Source organism: Pituophis catenifer, unplaced genomic scaffold (assembly GCF_029215685.1).
Source record: "Pituophis catenifer annectens isolate HBS135680 unplaced genomic scaffold, rPitCat1.0.hap2 SCAF_1, whole genome shotgun sequence".
Taxonomy (NCBI): domain Eukaryota; kingdom Metazoa; phylum Chordata; class Lepidosauria; order Squamata; family Colubridae; genus Pituophis; species Pituophis catenifer.
Window position 1 is genome coordinate 320264680 of NW_027256881.1, and position 22193 is coordinate 320286872.

The 22193-nt window shown below is 35.6% G+C and overlaps 1 protein-coding gene across 1 annotated transcript in view; it reads right to left on the reverse strand.

Moving 5' to 3' along the window:
• SLC38A6 (solute carrier family 38 member 6) overlaps window positions 1-22193 on the reverse strand; it is a 47884-nt gene that overhangs the window by 17543 nt on the left and 8148 nt on the right. Inside the window, exons 4-7 of the mRNA XM_070931616.1 lie at window positions 20821-20873; window positions 20207-20246; window positions 6670-6748; window positions 378-460 (exon numbers count right to left, since the gene is read on the reverse strand). Of these exons, the coding sequence (XP_070787717.1) occupies window positions 378-460; window positions 6670-6748; window positions 20207-20246; window positions 20821-20873 (255 nt within the window). The remainder of the gene's footprint in view (window positions 1-377; window positions 461-6669; window positions 6749-20206; window positions 20247-20820; window positions 20874-22193) is intronic.

Here is a 22193-nt window from a genome sequence, read left to right on the forward strand (position 1 = left end):
CTTGGTGTCTGGGGCTTAAAACTCCATCTAAAAACATTCCGACTTGCCTGTCACAGACCATTTATGTAGCTTTGCAGCACTGAATTAGAACTGCTCTACCAATAACGGCATACGATAAGTAAATGCAGCTCTTTAATGTTTTTCTGTAAATGTTTTATTTCAGTAGAGCAGACAAAATACTGGGGAATCTAACTAATAAGTTAACTAGGCAAGTCTGGAAGGCAAACTAAGTTGCAAACAAATCTACGCTGCTCAATCTTTCCTTAATTTATTTAAACTCGTATTAAGAACCTCTCAATCAAGCTGCTATTAGAAAAGAAAAGATGGCTGCCAACAGTAAATTACACAATAGGAATATCCTCTTTAAAATTACTCACCAATTTTAGGAAGAAGTGCTAGAGGGAAGACGATACAAACTGAGGTAATCAGCAGCAGTAATCTTCCGTCAAGATACCAAGAACTATTAGAAGATATAATGCAAACAGTTTCAATATGTCTGGGAAACTTCACCTATATACTGAGACTTGTATAGTGGGGGGTGGGGGGGTGTTTTTAAAAGTCAAGATTTTTAAAACAGATAAAAATTAAAATCTATATTAAGATGATCTATTTATCAGGCTAGCCTATGTTTTACAAAGCAGTATGAAGTGTTTGAGTTTTCAAGGATTTCTTACCAAACAAAATAATATAAAGAAGTGAGAGGTATGTGTTTGTGTTATTCCTAAGCAGACAGACAGACATTAAAAACCTCTTGCTACCAATTTTTGATAATGTTGCTTCCTGAGAAATCCTTTCCCTGGATGCATATTAGTCTCTTTTTTCCACCTTAAAAAATAGTTTAGTAAAAAAGCCAATAAATAAGAAACTAGGATGCTATAAACTTCTTTCATCATATTTATTTGCAGCAATTTCTTTGGATCTCACTAAAACATCATTTGGATAATAAGGAGCACTTCGAATAGCGAACTTGTCTCTTTTGTTTTATGAAACTCTACTTTTATGAATAGGGAGATTTCCTATGACAGTCATTTTGTGAATGGGCCCACAGCATGCTCCCAAAACTCAGAATGTGTTCTTGGCACAGAAATGTTGCTTAACTAATCAGGTAACAGTAACAGAGTTGGAAGGGATCTTGGAGATCATCTAGTCCAACCCCCTGCTCACTAATCCAAATTAAAAGTCCACATTTGACTGCAAGCATGATCTTTTGGAGCAGAAGGTATTTTAAACATACAATGGAGCAGGGATAAAATGTCTCCTATCTGAGGTGATATATTAGGAAGAATATTATTAAAATAGAGTTCCCAAATTTCTTATAAAATGACACACAGCATATCTCCTATCACCTTGAAACCAGAATTTTTTTCCTTCCTTGATTTGGCATGCAACTATCTGTTTTTCATTTCTAAGCATTTCTTTTATTTTAAAAATCCATTGCAAAAAGGCATATATGAAAGTTCTGCTCCATCATATATTAATTTGAGGAAATTTAAAGCTCATGGGAACAAGAATCTCTTTTTAAAATGTTATTTAGGCAATTGGGAATTCTGCCCTATCAGCACTTAAGTCTTTGGCTGATGTTGGCAAAAGCAAGAAAAATGCTTCTTGCTTATACAGCAATTTAAAAATATTTGTTAAGGAAAAAACAGTATAATCGGAGAAGGTAGCAGCTTTCAAGGTTAGAAGAACTACGTTCTCAAACTCTCTCTAAATACTGGCCATAAATAAAAAAGATTCCCTCTAAAACAATGGTGGACTGATATGAAAATTTAATATATAGTTACTGTGGATAATTATATTAGATCCTATATACATGGGATCTGATATATTTATCCTATATGGTTAAAGATTGAGTCTCTAATATTTTTAAATCTGTTTTGGTGATAGTTCTTTTCCTTTACAAGGATTTCAACACCATGTCTCCAAAAAGGTTTCTTTGGTTATTCAGGCAAACTGGTATAGAAAACTCCCCAATAATGAGTTTATTCTTCAGTATATAACTTTTGGCACAGCCAAAGTTTTTAGCAGACCTGGCACATTCTGTTGAAAATGTCAGATGGGCTAATATTTAGACTTCAGTTCTTATTCTATATAAATCTGTATGTATGCCTTTTGCCAGATTTCCCAAATATTTGTGAGCCAATGGAACTGCAAGATCATATTATGAGGTATTCTTAAAACAGTTGCCATGGTGGGGAAAATGCAAGATTCCCTCTCACCAATAATGCTTCTAGTTCTCCTCCCCTCTTCGATTAAAGTTAAGGCCACAAGTGTACCATTTTCCATTGATGCCCAGGGGAGCTGACTATTGATTTTCTTGACAAAGAAAGAATTAATACGAGAACTATTAATCCATTTCTGTGCGCATGTGACCCCCCTCAATATTTTAGCCAAAACCTCTTGCAAATTGTTACCCCTGATGTTGTGCTCTTTGGATGAGTCTCTATCCTAGGATGAATTAAACATGAATTCAAACACTTTTTACAATTTATTTAGATTTTCTTTAAAGTAATTTCTATGTAATGGGCTTCTCGGAGCCTTGGAGAATGGCAGTTTCCAAAATATTACAACCACATAACATCTACATATTCTTCCTTCATTGTGAAAATGAATAGTCAGCCCCTGTGTGAATCAATATTTAGTTAGTAAGATGATCAAGAAATCACCCTAATCAACACCGAAATAAGGTGGACACTAAAATAAACATATCCAGGTGCTATGTTTCCTGTAACATAAACAGTTTCAATAAATCTACTTAAAGAAAACTCAGAATCCTGCTAAGGGCTTGACAATTACCTCTGAAAAATAAGGATATGTCCATAAAACAAAGGACTCAATTACAAGCAAGCTCACTGATGCTACTTCCATTATCAGATCTTCTGCAGAGATCTAAACATCACCTAAGTTCAGCATCTGAACACATTCACAAGGATATCACTCACCACCACTATCCTGGAGTCAAAACCATTACTTGCTCATCATCAATGTCTAGAAAATCTCACTTACACCTTAAGTGTATTCCAATATACCTATTGGAAGATATAATTTAGAGTTGGGAATAAAAAAACCCCAAAGTTTAGTGCTCCTTTCTTGATCTTTGATATGTTATCAAAGAATTGTAACAATGGGACTCTTGTCTCAAAGAAAAATACTACATATAGCAGGCTGGGCTGGGTATTGTTCTGGTAGTACTTGCCCAGCAGAATTGGAATTGTTTGAACTGAACACCTGTGCAGGGATATTTTTGTCTTTATATTCTTATGATACACTTAAACCTTACTCATAAGCCCCAGAGCCATGGAGTCCTTTCTGATCATTTAATAAGATTAATGTTGGCCCTGTGTTTATAGAAACCACTGTACAAATACCACTGTATACCATATAGTACAAATGTACTGTCCCCTTCTCCACTTCCATAGTTTTATCCTAAGGTTTTGGCTTTTTCTCCCCGTCTTCATCCCTGAAGTATAAGGATGTTACAAGAGTAAGGGGAGGATTCTGGAATTTCTCATTGAAATGGAGCTGGAATTTATGTATTACCTCACAAACAAATAGTCCCTTTTTTCTTAACAGGATTGGGGGGGGGTTCTCTTGTCACACTGTTCTTTTTAATTTCTCTGTTAAGAATTGGTTGAGTAAGTCCAGCATTTTCCTCCATATTTGGCATCTACTTTGAGGTAGCTCACTTCCTCCTCAGACCTTTGTCCCTAGAATAGGGAACAGTTGGCCCTGATGTGCTCACCTGACCCCTGAGAGCCAATAGAGGAAATTCACACTATTCAAAAGAGAAAATAAAAAAAAAAACCTAGGAAGGAAACAAAAAGACTAGAACACATCTCCTCTAGCAGCCAATACTGAGATAAGCAAGGATCAATACCAGGCAGAAAACAATACTCTAATCAAGGAAACCCAAGGAAGAAGCTATATCCGCACAAAACTGGCAAGGCAAGCTACTATATATAAACAGCAGCAAACCACCAAACCATCACTTGCACTGATGATTCTACCTAGTTAAGTAATGAAACATCTGCAAGCAAACAACCATGCTCAGAGAGAACTGGGGACTCTACAGTTCAATCCTGAGCTATAGATATTCCCTTCTATAGGTATAAAAGAATCAGTTGTAGCCTTTCTGGTAGCTGGAATAAGCTATCACTTGGTACTGAGCTGTGGTGGCACAGTGGTTAGAATGCAGTATTGCAGGATAACTAGGAGTTCAATCCTGACCAGCTCAAGGCTGACGCAGTCTTCCATCACTCCAAGGTCAGTAAAATGAGGACCCAGATTGTTGGGGGCAATATGCTGTACTGTAAACTGCTTTGGGAAGGCCATAAAGCACTATGCAGCGGTATATATATATGTAAGTATACGTAAGCCTAAGTGCTATTGCTATTGTTATTGGATGAGTTGCTACAAAAGGTATCTAGAGCAATGGCATTCAACTGAAAGCTTTGAGTTTCCTTTTTGATCAATACAGGCCCTCACCTAGCTCTTTTGCTGTTGTTTCTGCTGCCTTAATGAGAAAGGGATTTTATAGTTCTGAAACAGCATGTCCATCATTCTTGAAGGACTACTGATATTAGAATCACCTGTTCACCTCTTAGAGGGTTGTTTGTTTGTTTATTTATTTGATTGACCGATTGATTAATGTATATGGCCTCCCATTTTGTGACATGCAACTGTGGGCAGCTAACAGTCTATACAAATCTGTACAAATACAAGCAATAAAAAAATAGTGTCCTCCATTTTACCTGTGAAGTTCTGGTGACATTTGATTGCATTCACTACGGCGGTGAAGGAGCTTGCATTGCCTACTTTCCCCAATCTTGGAGACTTTATTTTGATTCTGTTGGCTATGTGGCAAGGGGAGGAGATAATTCCTTTCTTGTGGTAGACTGTATAATCATTCATTCTTTTATTTTATTTTTTTCAGAATTTGGGGTGGAGGAGGGTTGAGAAGGTTAATTCTGTGTCCTGATGCTCCTTCCAGGAACACAGGAAGGAATCCTTTCATGGCCAGGCTTTCTCATGAACAGGGAGTCACCATACAGTATTAACTCTGTCAGTCCAGGGATGGACAACAAAAATATTTCTGCTGCTGTTGCCTTTTTTTCCCCCTAAACCTAAAATATTTTTAATTGACTTACCATTCAAAAAGTATATTTAATCATAAAAGTTCAAATTCATGAAACCAGAAAACTAGAAAAGCAAACAAATGATAGCCTTAAGCTATTTAATTGTACAAGCAGGAACAAAGACAGCTTATTCAAAACAAGAACAAGCTATTTTAACGTTGGAACATTTTTGTCAGAAAACTAAGCCTCACTATATATATGTTTATATATGTGTCCCTCTGTGTGTGTGTGTGTGTGTGTGTGTGTTTGGTTTTGAGTTAATAGTAAAGATATAGTGAACACAGCTGCACAGCCAAATTGGAAGGATTATAAAATAAATAGGAAAACTGGAACAATTCCCAAAGGCAACTCTAGGAACTACTCATCAAAAACAAAAATATTTTAAAATGTTGATACCTGCCAAATTTTGCTTAGCTGATTTTAAAAGAGGTTAATAGGGTAAAATGAAAGGAGTAGTTTAAAAGGCTTAAGCTGAGGCACAGGCTCAGTTCTTATGCTTTATGCCGAGTGTCATTCCTTTGGCAAGTGACAAAATCCAAAAGGAATTAGGATTCATCTTGGTAGCGTTTTATTTTGCAAAGTGAAAAATATTTATGTTACATTATCTCGGTATGAAATGTATGGGATGAGGTCACCTTGTGAAGCCAGCAGTAAGGAAAAGAGAAATACAACTTGAGGCTGTTTCTATAAGAAAAAAAAATCTATTGGTTTCTTTTACAATAAGTTCCATAGTTGATCTAAAAGACAATTAAATAGGGCTTGCATATATCAGACCTTGAGTTAGAAAACTAATTTTCCAGTCAAAAAAGGAAAACATGAATTCTGTCCAACTGAAAAAGGAAAAGCAAAGTAATGGGAAAAGCACTTGATATAGCCCCAGAAAAGGGTTTTCAATATACTTCAACCTCGGTTTATACAACTATTAGATCCAATCTATTCTTTAGATAGTTTTAACCACTGAAAATTCTGGAATCTTTGTTCAAACCATATGGAAGACCCTAAGTTGGGAGATTGTAATAGCCATACCACTTCAAAGAATGTATGCATATTTCGACGCTCGTCTATTGAAATGTAAAAAGTGACATGTTAGCTTCGCTTCTTGCCCTGTTGTCCTGATTTCCTAAGGACTTTTTAAAATATTCAGATAGAAAGATGAACATATCTAATCTCCATCTATCTTCAGCCTGAAATTGTCCAGTTTGGGAAACTGGACAATTTCAGTTACATAGTCTGCTGATTTTGCAAGCTCATTCTAAGAATTCCACATTTGGCACAAATAAGAACAAATTTTTTTGTAAGAGTTGCAGATATAAAAGATGCTGACAGCAAGCTATAACTTGCCGGCTCCTATTAATCACTATGGACTAAGTCAGCAAGGAATTACACTTGTGAAGAACACATCACATTTAGACTGCAAACTGGTAGGCACAGGTGTGGACATCTGCAAAATCCCATTTATCTTTGTTCCCCCCACAGGCATGCAAAGGAAATGATTGTATTTCCCTTTGTGGAATAATTTTAAATATCTTCTTACCCACTATGGTCTCCATTCAGAAGTCCTGCAATAGCACCAGGAAGTTCGGATTTCAGAACATAAAGATAAGACGACATAGCTGCAAACATAGAACCAAGTATTAGTTGAATGAGATACTGGCCATTCTACATTTGGACTATCAGTTCAGAGTAAAGGGAAGAAAAAGATCTAAAGGTCTCATTGAACCGTGTGGCACCACCAATGTAACCCAATTTTTATCCTTCACGTATTTCTGACAAAGGTTCAGACATGTTCATAACCTGAATTTATGTATGTATGTATGTATGTATGTATGTATGTATGTATGTATGTATTTATTTATTTATTTATTTATTTATTTATTTATTGAATTTCTATACCACCCTTCTCCCGAAGGACTCAGGGCAGTGAACAGATTAAGATTTCATATACATATAATAATTTTTTTATATATAAACAGTAAATAATAAATTGAGTCAACTTGGTGTATCTGCTAAGACCTTGGCATAGAATTTAGATGTTTATGCTAGCCCTGCTTGTTGAAACAGAAAGGTCTTCAGGGCACGTTGGAAAGTGCGAAGATCTGGGATTATTCATATTCCAGGGGATATTTTGTTCCAAAGAGTAGATGCCCCCACAGAGAAGGCTCTCTCCCTTGGAACTACTAGACAACATTGTTTTAATGATGGTACTATGAGTAGGCCTACTCTGTGAGAGCGTATTGGTTGGTGGGAGGTTATCGGTTGCAGCAGGTGGTCTCGTAAGTACTCAGGTCCTAAGCCATGGAGCACTTTGAAGGTAAGAACCAACACCTTGAAGCGCACTCGGAAGGCCACCGGAAGCCAGTGCAGCTCGCATAGAAGAGGTGTTACATGTGAGTGCCATGTTGCTCCCATAATTACTCACACGGCCGCATTCTGGAATTAATTAATTCAGTTTTAGAAGTAACTGAACCGTGAATTGCTCTATCTTTGAATTAAGTCCTAAAGCAATCTTTTCTAACTTGGTGCCTGACAGTTAACTCGGATAAGAAGTTCTACTGGGGATGCCTAGAGTTTCACATCAAGAGGCATCAGATTAGGGAAGGTTACTTTATGTCATTTATTATTTTATATATTTATTTATTTGATTTCTATAGCTGCCCCTCTAAGTAAATGACTCTGGGCAGCTTACAGTTCAAAACATATACTACTATTAAAAAATTTAAAACCTTTTTTAAAAACAATAAAAACAGTAAAAAGCATTAAAAACAGTAGAGAACATTAAAACATCTTATTCATCGTTGCTTATACCATATAGATAAAATAGTGCCATTTATTCCTACAAGAGGTAGGGGAATTAAAGATGCAGCTAAAATCAACCTGTGACATTGATTATTCACCATTGAGGGTCATGAGTTATTATAACAGATTCTCTCTCTTCCATCTTTGTCATAATGATGAACGCTTTACAAGCACATCAATAACATTTGAGTTTTGTGACCATCAAGATTTGTATTCTTCATTTAATGCCAAGTTTTGTTTTATCATTTGCACTGGAAAACCAAGGCACTTGAAATCCTTGGAAAAATGCTACCCAGATATAAGACAGCTTGTTCATTAAGAAGTTCTTCATGGTTTGTGATAATAAAGTCACACATACTTATGCCTTGTTATTAAATTAAAACAGTAAGTAGCAGCTATAAAAATTTGCAGCCCTGAAATAGTTAAAGATTATATATTGTATGTTGAAGTGCATGAATATGACATCTATAAAAAATGAATTGTATTAAACCAAAATGCCATGTACCTACAGCAAGGTGAAATTAAAAACCGTTGTGAAATCACTAAATAAGGAAGCATTCATGTATTGATTCACAGAGGTTCTCCAAATCAAGATGACCTTTGCAACTGACAAATCCTTAAGAAGATCTTTCATTTAACTTTGCAATTTGATCCTTTTATTTCCAAAAAAGAAAATATGATTAGGTGTTAGGAAGGACACATAATCTGAAAATTGGGAGGATAACTGAAGAGTTATAAAACTGCTGTTTTCTGATGGTGACTAAAAGGCACCAATTAATGCAAAGAGGATTTTAAAAAATAAATAACAGCAAATAAATGTGAAATACTTTTGCTTCAAACCACCTTTCTCTAATGTCCATTAAGCAGCTATATTGTGCATATCTTGAAATGAAAGATCAAATACACCACAACTATTTTTTTAAAGTCACATCAGCCTTTAAAAAAAGGGAAAAAAGCCTTCAACTGATTTCCAGATCAAATTTCCTGCTAATATACAATCTGTCACTCTTTCCCATGCATGTATTTTAGCCTCTGGCTAGTCATTTGATCATTTTTATCCTCTGTTGTGTGATTGACCCTTTTGTTTCCTAAACAACAGAGCTACTCCTTTGACTACCTCTCAAAAAAAAAAACCCAAACCACCTCAATTTTCTATTATACTCCACTGTCATTATATAAACTAAAATGTTTCTGTTCTACCTCTCATATACAGTGTTCCTTTTTTTTTCTTACAGATAATAAAGGAAATGAATGCCAAATTAATGAATATAATTTTGCCCTTAGGCTTCCTTAAGGATATGTTCCCTTTTGTTGGCTGCTCATGAGCAAATGATACTATTTGGATGAGTGTGTTTTATCCACAGTTTAAATATATAGAATGAATGAATGAATAAATGAATGAATGAAAGAATGAATGGTTAAAGCTACTGGGTTGTTGATACTGTTTCTTCCATGCCTTCCGCATCAAGGGAAGGCTTTCACATATAAAGATCACCTTCAAATAATAGTAATAAATTGGAAATAAAATACTGGAAAGCCACCAGTCAGTAATTTGAAACAACATATTCGGAAATAAAAAGTGTAATGAAATGCAAACATTGCATGTTCCTTAATGTTTATTATCCTAAATTATAATATTCACAGCTGCCCTGTCAGTTGCAGAAACAAGATTCAAAAAATAGTACCTGTATGAACTCATTATTCTGCCAATTGAGAAGTAGTCAGAAATTAATTTCCCTTTGTGTAATTTTAAATAATTATCAATGTGTTATTGAAGATGGAATGTTAACCTATAAACTGTACAAATTAGCTCGTTTAAATTGATTCAAAGCTTTTGCCCTTGTAGTTTTTCAGATGGAAGTTTTATAGGCAAATGTTGAACTAGTTCTTATTGGTGCCAGAATGCAGGATCAAATTGTTTGCTTTTTATGTATCTGTCCTCTAAACTTCACAATGGTCTGATTTATGTATGATCTTAAATTTGTTTTGTTTGCCCTTGTGTTAACATATGTAAATCCTTTCACATGCTAATTTAATTTGCTCAACAAACCAGTTTAAAAAGTCTTTGCATAATGCTTAATTCTGTTCCACTCTGTAGATTCATGACATCTTTTACTCTGTTTGCACACATGAGGAGTATCAGTGCTTCTTTATTAGCTTTTAGGACTAGCACACTCCTTCCTTATGTTTTTTCCTAATTCAGCTTTCATTACACAATTACTTTCCAATGTTGTATGGTTGTCATTGAAACCAGGTAATCTAAGTCCTTTTGATGAAAGGTTGAGCAAATGAGGTAAAGATTGCAAATGGAATGTTTGTAGCCCATATATATTCAGTGAGCTTGGTGAAAGCAAAAATCCTACAATTCCCTCATCCCCAAATTCTACAGTTCAGACATGGGAATGTTAAGCCTGTTGCACTTTGCTCCTGGCAATTTTGAATACATTCACCATCTCTCTAATGCTTAGGATCAGTATGTCAAATATGGTATCAATTATGTTTGTTTCCCAACATGGCTCAAGGTCAGAATGTCTGCTTTTCCCTATACTATTTAGAATTCTTCTAATTATTTAATTTAGTGCAACTCTCACTAAACTGCCCCAAACTGATTTCACATATAGTACCACAATCCTGCTATATATCTCCTGGAAACTCAGACAACCCTGAAGCAACTTAGTGTGCAATGGTTATTTTTTTCCAATAATAGAATTGGAGGTGTGGGGTGGGGACTTCAAGGCTGCAACAAGGAGCTTATTTCCACAGATCAGAAACTGACATGTAGGCACAGGTTGTAATTCTGTTTCTGACCCTATGAGCTACCAGCATGGTTCACTATAACAAGAAATTTCTATTAATTGACTTGGGTACTCCAAAGAGAAAGTGTAATAAAACATCTATTATGATTTAAATAACAACAAACTTGAACCTAACTTTGAAGGACTATTCTCTTGGGCTACTAAACCGATGTAACATAACTTTATTTGTTAAAGTTTGGTATTTATTTATAAAGGATCATTCCATGTCAAGTGGTCTGATTTCAGAAAAATGCCCAGCTCGACCATCATGGATTTCGATGAAATTTGATATGAACATGCACACACGTCCCCAATGAGCATTGGTAAAGTGTTACGTGTGCCGATGCAATACTTGCAGAGATATAGTCATTTGTTTGACCCCATACTACAGCCTTCTACAGTATGACTCTGAGGTTTCAGCAAATTTGAGACATAATATCTCCAGCAATATTTCGTTGAGAGAAACAAAACTTGGTCATCTTGTACAACTTGTGCTCTATTAAACAAAATAATAAAAATATTCTCATGAACGATCTCCATCTAGATAATTTGTAGCAAAGTTCGCCGAAAATTACTGCAGCTTGAAAAAAGGTTAAAGTTTGACGTCTTATATCTCTGAAAGGAAAGGTATGAGAAATGTGAAACTTTTCTTAGCAACACAAAATTGTCGAATATAAAATTTCATTCTCCTACTGCTTTCCAATAGTTCACAAATTAAGTGTAAAGGTGACAGTTTTTGTAAAAACGCCAAAAATAGGGTATTTTCAGACCTCCTGGAAACTCTGTTAAATCATTCTCATTAGAAAGTGCACGTTTCAAACCCCCTAAAAAAGAATGCTTGGTGTTTCATCTCTGATGTATAAATCCTAAAAATAAGGACAAAGTTGAGGACGTCGGTACGGCAGCGTCACATTCAATCTATTATTGTTTTGTCTTGTTTTATATAGACATCATTACTACTATTTTATTGCATTGGTCCATGGTGACATTGTCACTACCAGTTCAGGCACTTGACCCAGCAACCTCATCACCATAGGGGGCATGCCTGATAGCCATGCAATACCAGCCATGAGTGGGTTTCTTGGTTCAGGATCCCAAGCCTGTAGTTTGGTTTCTTCCTCAAGGTTCCAAAGCCTTATGTGGGTATCTGTCCGATTCCCAAGCCGGCAATTGGGCAGCTTATCCTAGGTTCCCAAGCCTAAAGTGGGTATCTTATATGGTTCCCAAGCTGAAGTCCATACTGTTCGTATGAACTGCCAAATTCCAATGATCACTTATTTATTATTGAATTTACATTCTTTAGCGTCGCTTCTGGGAATTGATACTGTCGACCTGACGATGTAACTGAAGGCACTGGAAGCACACAAATAAGATGTGGTTCTGGAACCCAACAAACATCTTGTCTTTCAGGCCAATAAAATGAACGAGCAGGGCCTCGCGGATGCATAAATGTTACCAACGCATCATTTTGTTTGATCGAAATTTCCACGACGTTGCCTACTTACCATTTTTCTCATAAATGTAGGCAACATAACAACCAGGAAATATGTCAGCCAATTTTAATTTCGGATCGATGGTATTAGACATTTTGGCCACAAAGTTAATTGTGTCATTTTTATTTATTTTTTTTACTTTATATCCAATTTATATACCGCCCTTCTCCCTGAGGACTCAGGGCAGTGTACAGCCAAATAAAAACATAAATTACAAACATTAAAATAGTATTAAAAGAATATATATAAATTTGGCCCCGTAATTTAAGAACAATAACAAACCCATTTAAAACATTTTAAAAATTAAGAAAAAAAAGTTAAGCCAGCCCGGCTTGCTGAAAAAAGAGGGTTTTAAGGGCACAGCACCGAGGTCTTGGATTCTCCTTATCTCTGGGGGCAGTTGGTTCCAGAGGGTGGGTGCCCCCACAGAGAAGGCCCTCCCCCTGGGGGTCACCAGCCTACATTGTTTGGCTGATGGCACCCCGAGGAGGCCCTCTCTGTGGGAGCGCACAGGTCGATGGGAGGCCGTCGGTAGCAGCAGGCGGTCTCGAAGATATCTAGGTCCTATGCCATGGAGCGCTTTAAAGGTGATAACCAACACCTTGAAGCGCACCCGGAAGACCACTGGGAGCCAGTGCAGCTCACACAGCTCATGTGCAGCTCACGCAGCTTAGTGCAGCTCACGCAGTGCAGCTCACGCAGGAGCTGCACTTTGAAACTTTGCTGACAGAAATCGAATTTGAATCAACTGGCACAAACTGGTGATGATCTCTTGTGCCAGCTATTGTGCTGCTAACTTTCCATCTTTCTTCTTGCAGCATCCTGATTTCTTAGATTTCTTCCTTTGGAACGTATATATATTTAAATCCGTGAATGTTTCACCATATGATTTTGTTTCACCAAATCACCATGCAATGGAGTTGGCGGCACGACTAAACGTTTGGCTGCTCAAGCCAGCCTCCAGCGACCATTAACCAACCAAATACTAACACCGACAGATCTGTTCAACTTTTGCGACAAAAACATTCACCTACTGCTTTCCAATAGTTTACAAATTGAGTGTAAAGGTGACAGTTTTTGTAAAAATGCCAAAAATAGGGTATTTTCAGACCCCTCTTTAAAAAAAGACCTTCTGGAAACTCTGTTAAATCATTCTCATTAGAAAGAGCATGTTTCAAACCCCCTAAAAAGAAATCCCCCAAAATTTTATATTCGACAACCTTGTGTTGCTAAGTTATTACGCACAAAGTTTCACGTTACTCATACCTTTCCTTCCAGAGATATAACAAGCCAAACTTTACCCTTTTTTCAAGCCACAGTAATTTTCGGCCAACTTTGCTACAAATTATCTAGATGGAGATCGTTCATGAGAATGTTTTTATTATTTTGTTTAATAGAGCACAAGTTGTACAAGATGGCCAAGTTTTGTTTCTCTCAACAAAATATTGCCGGAGATATTATGTCTCAAAGTTGCTGAAATCTCAGAGTCATACTGTAGAAGGCTGCAGTATGGAGGTCACACAAATGACTATATCTCCGCAAGTATTGCATCGGCAGACGTAACACTTTACCAATGTTCATTAGGGACGTGTGTACATGTTCACACCAAATTTCATCAAAATCTGTAATGGTCGAGCTGGGAGCCCCAGACCACTTGACATGGAACGACCCTAAAGCAGTGATGGTTTTATTTACGATTTCCTCCTTCATGGGAGCATGAAAAATTGTGTCACTGTTTAAGAGCCATTTGAATGACTAGATAACTGAATAACAGAGTTGGAAGGGACCCTGGAGGTTTTCTAGTCCAAGCCCCTTCTCAAGCAGGAAACCCTATACCATTTCAGACAAATTGTTGTTGAATCTCTTCTTAAAAACCTCCAGTGTTGATGTATAGATGAGTACAGAGTATGAGTAGAGATAAGTCCAGTGTAGATGAGTAGAGGCATCATTTTTTCAGACTAGTGGAGAATACCATCTCCATGGTTCTTCCAGGACATGCCTATCTAACTTTCTCTTTTAGAGGTTATCATACAAGAGAATCTATTGTGGTTAATTAAACAGTAAGGAAGACTTAATAAATAAAATGGGAATAGTAAATGCATAGGAGAAAATATAAACTAAAGCCAAGTGAAACCAAATATGCATTTTTGAACTTTCACTAAGTCCAAAGTTTAGATTTTACTAAACTCAGAACAACGATAAATAAAATCCATAATACAGAAGCTCATGGAAAAGGGAGTGTTGAGAGAGTTACTAAAAATGAAGTTAAAATAAATACAAATGGAAGGAATAAATGGAGGACAGAAGAAGCTAATGTGTCTGTAGAAAAAGCTTGATGAAACTCAGAAAACAAAGCAACAAAAAAGGAGATATAGGAGACTGAAAGAGGGACAAGTCACAAAATAAAAGGCCTGGAAGAGTAGAAGAATATCAGCAAAGTTCATGCTTAGAACTACTAAGGCCTGCAAAAATGCTAAGAACAGCAAAAAAGTTTTTGTTTTTCCTGATATTTGCCAAAAAAGGAACAAGAAAGAAGTTAAATATAACTCAGCAGTGTGATGTGGTTGCAAAAATATAATTACAGACTGCATCAACAAAAGCATGGATCCAAGTCATAGGACATAACAGTTTTATTCTGTATTGGTCAAATCTGTGCGCTACTTTTTCAGAAGGATTCAAATAAACTAAAACAGGTTTGAAGAAGGGCAATGAGGGATTAAAAGAACTGGGATTGCTTAGTCTTGACAAGAGAAGTTGAGGGAATATAGGAGAGCATTCTTCAAATACCTGAAAGAATATTAGGCACATGATTGAGATCTGCTCTCTGCTATGCCAGAATTCAAGGCATAAAATAATGGTCCAATGTGACAAGAGAAATTCCAACCAAATGTTAGGAAAAAAATGTAGCAGATGACCAGGCTGAGTCCAAGGAAGGGGTCAAGCACATCATCAATCTTGAGCCCCTTCGCGCCCATAAGAGATCTATGTCCGGCCCATCTTGAATTCCTTTAACTCTTATCTACTACCAACTTGCTTTGACTGTTAATTGTTCAGATTCTTGTAGAGAGTGTTAGCATGCAATAATCCTGCATTCATTTAAACCACCTTGGTTCCGGATTACTGGCACCTGGCATAAACCTTTCCAAAAATAAAAGCAGTTCAACAATGGAATGGACTTGGAAAATATTAGATTCCTATGCTGAATAGGGGGATTGGGCTCAACAGTCTGAATGGCTCCTTCGAAATCTATGAGTCTATCAGTATTACTTTTATCATCATCATAGTTACCATGATCATCACTACATATACATAAACTGGCTCACATCTGTACTTAACAGCAATTGTCAACTGGGGAGAAATGGCAGCAATCGAGATTTTGGAAGGAGGAGAAAGACTGAGTTTGTTATCAGGGTAAGGATCAGAAGTATGTCAATTACATTCATTCATCTTCATTACAGAAATTGTAATCTAAGTTTTATTGGTAGAGTTTATGCACGTATATAAGAGGAAATATTGCAAAATGACTGGAATCACATGAGTATGTAGGTTTGAGTGTTCTTCAACATCTTCATAAATAATCTAGATGAGAGGACAGAAGGAGAGATCATCAAATTTAAGGATGATACCAAGTTGGTCAAATTGCTAACACTTTGGAAGATAGATTCAAGATGCAGAAGATTTTGACAAACTTGAGCACTGGGTCCTAACTAACAAAATACAGTTCAGTGGTGAGAAAAGTAACATCCTACATCTACGCAGGAAAAATCAAATGCACAGGTGTAAAATATGGTACCTGGCCCAGCAGTAGAAACTGGAGATAGGGATCCAGTGTCCTAATAGAAGGTTAAATTTTATTTTATTTTATTTTTTTAATTTGATTTATATGCCGCCTTTCTCCGGAGACTCAGGGCGGCTTACAAGGCGTTAAGCAATAGCCTTCATACTTTTGTATATTTATACAAAGTCAGCTTATTGCCCCCACAATCCGGGTCCTCATTTTACCTACCTTAGAAAGGAAGGAAGGCTGAGTCAACCTTGAGCCTGGTGAGATTTGAACTTGCAGTAATTGCAGGCAGCTGATGTTAATAACAGTGCTTTAGTCTGCTGCGCCACCAGGGCAACTGTGAGCCAACTGTGTTCTGCAGCTGCCAAAAAAGCCAATTCAGTCCTACACCCAAGATCACAAGAAATGATAATGTTGCTTTATGCTACACTAGTGAGGCCACATTTAAAATTATGGTCACTACAATAGAAAAAAAAGATGCTGAGACCCTGAGGGCAGAGAAGAGCCACTAAGAAAATAAGAGGTCTGCAGTATAAGTCATATGAGGAACAGTTAAGGGAACTAGGTATTTCTGGTCTAACAAAGAAAAGAATTAGGGATGACATGATAACTGTCTTCCAGTACATGAGGAGCTGCCACAGAGAGATGGGGGGGTTGTCGACTTATTCTCCAAAGCTCCTGAGAGTAGGACAAGAAGAAATGGATGGAAGCTTGTTAAAGAGAGCTCTTTTTAGCTCCATCCTGGAGCTAAAAAGAAACTTCCTCACAATGAGAACAATTAACCAAGGGAACAGCTTGCCTCTTGGAGTTGTGGGTGTTCTATTGCTGGAGGTTTTCAAGAAAATATTGGGCAGCCATTTGTCCAGGATGGAATAAGAATTCCTGCCCTGGGCAGGGGGATGGACTGGAAGACCTCCAAGGTCCCTTTCAGCCCTATGATTTTATGATTCCATGATTTTATGTAAGAATAGTAAAACAAATATAAACTTCAGAAGAAGATGCATTACTTTGCCATCAGTTTGCAGAATGCTGACACAAAAAAGCAGTTTTTGTTTTCAAAGTTTCACAATCATACAGTCTTGGCTCCAGTTTTCCCTAATTACTCTGTCCATAAATAAAAGATCGATGCCAGCATTTCAATTTGGTGACAAAAGGAGGGTATATGTCTAACATTTAAGGAGTTGTCAGAGAGTTCATGCGAGTCTCTTTCTTTACTGAAGTGTTTCCAAGACACCTTTAAAAATATCTGAAGTGTGGAAAGAATGAACTGCATTCCCTCTGGTTAGTTGTTTCTCACCAATTGGTTTGGTTCATAATGTTTATGAAACAATCTAAGAAAGCACAGCACAGAATTTTATTTCAGCAAGTAGCCATATGAACATTTTAGACTCTAATACTCCTATTGTCAATCATATGGATATTTAATTTGCAAAGTGATTTGCCCTCTCTGTGATTGCTCCAATGACTCTGTGAGAAAGAGAGTTCTATTCTTTGACACCTGGGGAACTATAAAGTTGAACTATATTTACTTTTCTCGACTCATTGATCAAACAAATGAGATTCTCTATCTTAAGATCCTCTTGTTAGTCCAAACAAAATCCATGGAGCTGAACCTAGATAGAAATGTTCTTTACATGGACAAATTAACAAACAATCTTGACTCCGCAGGATTTGGAATGCTATATCCTTTGCATTATTCCAAATAATACTGAACGTATTACCAGTTAGATCCCAAACTCAGAAATATCTTTAACTAAATCATCTAACCTTAGTCTACATAATTTATACAGATTGAATAATGCAGCCTATAACCAAGCTTTTTTAAAAAAATATGACCCCCTCCTTAAAATACAATTCTAAAAACATCCTGGACTACTTACTACATTATAAAAGAAAAATACAACAAGTCTTAATGGTTCCAAATTGTTCAACTAGCAGATGTCAAACTTGCCTCAATTAAAACAGAGCTGGAAATCCTCAATTTAAAACAGTAAGGTAATTAGCTTTCTGGCCAAACATAGCTTCTGCTGATGGGGTAAGCACTCAAATTAGTCTTAAATCTCTCTGTAAACATTCAATAGTTGTGGAAAATACAGAAGGTTTTTCAAAGATTAAATTAGGTCGACCTCTACCAAGAAACGGATGCCTCATGGCAGAGATTGGTGATGTTTCCTCTTAAGTGCTTGTTTATTTCATATACACTTGCAATTATGTACTGTGGAGAGAAAAAAGCTCTACTTGCAATTTTCATCAGTGTTTGTCTAATTCTTTGAACTAGTGTTTTATAAAATGTGTTACATGAAAAAAAATGTGTTTTAAGAACTGAGGGGTTAGATCCATTTCAATATTACTCTACACCATGCTTTGTTGGTCTTCCAGTCTTAGTATTTAAATGAAGTATTTTAAATGTACAATATTAATTAATTCCAACGTTTCTCTTCTCTTCTCCTATTCTAACTTACCATATAAATCATAAAACTTACCAAACTTTGTCTTCCCCAAAAAAATATATGCCATTGTAATGGCAAAGGGGATAAGCAAAAAAAAAATCAATATCCTTCAATTTACAAAAGCTTTTCTTGTTATCCTAAGGACAATTTTCTTTGTCTGTACGACCTGGCAAAGATTATCTGCATGGACAAGATCAAAAAATCAAGATGGTGGACACAACAATGCAACTGAAATCCCACCAATAATACTGGTATCTTAGCAAAGCAATAAAGTCTATTCAGCATTATTTTTATATGGAGCAAAAGAAGACTAGTCATAAAGTAAGCCAGTGTTTCTCAATCTGAGCAACTGTGAACTTGAACTCCTAGAATTTCCTAGCAACATGCTCTGCCTGACAAGCCAGCACTCAGTTTCTCAAGATGGAATATGATCTACCTCCATATGATCTGCCCCAGCCCCCCCCCACACCATCCCCGGGGATTATGACCCACAGTTTAAGAATAATTAACTCAGGGCAAAGCTTCTAAAAACATTCTGGAAATTTGGACGGATTTGTATGGAAATGATAAGGACCATCAGTTAAATAAATGCCCTTTCCCATCATTTTTTTGTGAGAGACATTTATGAGAATGCTTTTTCCAATGTATTTGGCTGCAATTGTATATGCCTTTCTATCGCATCCGTCTTAAAGGCCATTTTAAACTAAAATGTTAATGCAAAGTTAAATATTTATTTGATGCACCCCATGCCATATACTAATAACACCAACGAAAAACATGCTGGTTGAAGTTATTTTTCGATACAATCTGAGAATACTAAAATTTTCAGATTAGAAATTGGCTCACTAACAATGGACACAAAGGGGAAGCTGATGTAGCAAGTAGGCTCTGAATGCTAACTATGGGAATACTATAGAAGGCAACCAGGTAGATTTCTAGGCTGGCAAAAGTTCATAGATCATAGTTTGAGAATCTCTGGTTTAGAGGTCTATTGAAATCAGCTTGTTTCCCTTAAGCATATTTAGATTTAAAAAGCTATCATTCATTCCTCCTTTTGATCGATAGTTTTAATTAGTGCATTTTATTATTATTTTTCAAGAAGAACTTGCTTTACCCCTTTCACCTCATGTGATTACTGAACAAACATTGCACACAGCAAGAGATCTATTAAATAGCTGATACATCTCCAAATATTCTTATATATGACCACAAGCTTCCTCTCCCCACCTCCCATTGCAAATCTGTCAGCTTTGTAATGGTTTCCGCAGACCTGCCAGCTGAAACCAGCTTCATTTCAAATAAAACACTGAAGTCCATAATTATGCAGGAGCAAATTAGTATGCCGAATTTCTACGCTTCCTTGCACATACATATTTACAAAAACATCTGCAGGACATTTTACATGAGAAAGGCCAAAGGGGACAGACTATGCCACTTCCTTTTCCTTTAGAAAACACCAGTAGGATGTAAATATATTTGCAGTCATAAATATGAATGTAGCCAATCTATTTTCATTTAATTTCAAAAAAAATTAATGTTTTCAAACATTATTTGAAATATAAAGTTAATGAAATAAATGTAAAGTCTAATTTTCATATTCCAGGTAATTGTTCTACAGTTCAAATTGGGAATATGCTAGAGTTACTACTAACTTATCATTCATATATATTATATAACAGAATTAAGGATTGTTTAATGTATGTTCTCTCTGAAGGACACTCAGTATTTTAATGCCTAGAAGGCTTCTCCTTACCTCCAATGTTCTGTATAATGATTGTACTGGCCACAATAACCTGAGAAAACAGTAGATCAGTTTAAGAAAAAAAAAACATTCCTTGCTGGATATAAATCATGTATTTAAAAACTCATAAGAAGTTGTTGAATTAAAAAACAAGCTAGGTACCTATACAGCATGGGTTTTTAAATGTATTTTAGAACTATGATTTTAAAAACTGGAAGAATAAATTAAGATGATTTTTAAAGTATTGTACAATTATAATCAGAAGACTAACAGTTACAGGTTTATATACTGTATTTTACATCCACTACAATGAAAGAGATATTTGTATGCACAGCTAATGACAATTTTAAATTTTCTTTCATGATGAACAAGTTGTTAACAGTCTCTATAATTATATGGGAAAGCGACGTAAGAAAATTCTATTCTTTCTAAAAGTGCAAGAACAAAAATGAGGGGAGTGTTGGGGGAGTCATAAACAAAGACATTCTCTTATGTGTACAAAATTCCATGTAAATACAGGAACTCTGTAGAACTCTAAAGTATGCTCTAGTCTAGTGTAATAAAACTTTATCTTTGCTTTTTTGAATTTTAGCATATTATATATGCAAGAGGAGTTTGGAAATTACCTTCCCAGGGGAACCAAATGCAAAGAGACCAAGATCTTCATAAGATGTGACAGCTATAAAAAGGAAACAAACAATTCACAATACATATTTACTGTTATATTACATATAATTAAGGCATTCCTATAAAGTAAAAACTTTAACTTTCATAGATTTATCCTTTTTTAAAAAAAAATAAATAAATCCCATTGCACCAGACCTGGTGTGTTTTTTCTATTTATTATACATTTGGAGTAAATGTATATTTAAACCTGTATTTAACATGATAAAGATCACTGTTTGCATGTGGACTACCCTTATATCAATTTATCACTTCAGAACCATTATTAAAGTCATATCAATATTCAATCATTAACAATGATACCTTTATTATTATTAAATAATAACATCTGCCTATTCTAGATGTTGGGAAGGACTCAACAGGTGGTCAGAAATGCTAAATTCAACTCTCATTGGGTGAATAATAATAATAATAATAATAATAATAATAATAATAATAATAATAATGTCTTTTATCCTTTCTATATCCTAACAAGATATATAATAAATTCCTAAATACAAAATAGCATACCATTCTATTTACTCGTGTTGTAATCTTTTCCAAAAAACATGATCTGGGGAAGACATTTTGTAAGTATAACGTGAAGAAAATTCCATTTTTTTTTTTGTTAAAGTGGGGTATCAGGAGCTATATTTGTGAGTTCTTTCAATGCAAAATACAATTTTATAAAAATTTGTGTGTATGTATCTATGAATAAATGAAAAATTCTTCAGGCATTTTAGGCTTAATTAGCAAAGACCACTAGTTCCTTATTTGTGTCTCTAAACCTAAACTACTGAAATTTAATAGCTTGATTCTGGTCTTTCTTTTTTTTTTTTAAGGAATAATAACTAATAAGGTCTGAGCTCCAATATGAGCTAAGTTTCCAATAAGCTTAACACATTAATTTTACTTTAAAAGAAAGGCATTTCCCTCCCCCAAGGAAAAAAAAACCCAAATATGTTTTTTTTTCTTTTCCTATACGGTACAATCACTTGGAAGCCAAAACAAAATAAATTCGTCGTTTTAAAAATTAGGAGACAATAATTGTTACAAGATAGAAGCACAATTGTTGACATAAGTAAAAAAAAAAGTGCTTTATCCCAACAAAAACCAATTTTGGGGAGAGCAGCATGTTTCAGTATCAGCTCTGAAAACATTCAAGTTAATTGAATGTTTATTACGTATACTATACACAGAGGTTAACATATTCTAAGAATTATTTTACATACGGTACATGCTTTCCTATCATATATTCCTTTTAGGACTAAACAACGTCATTCAAAACATAGAAAGGAAATGAGAAATGGTAAGACAAATACATTAAAAGCTTGAA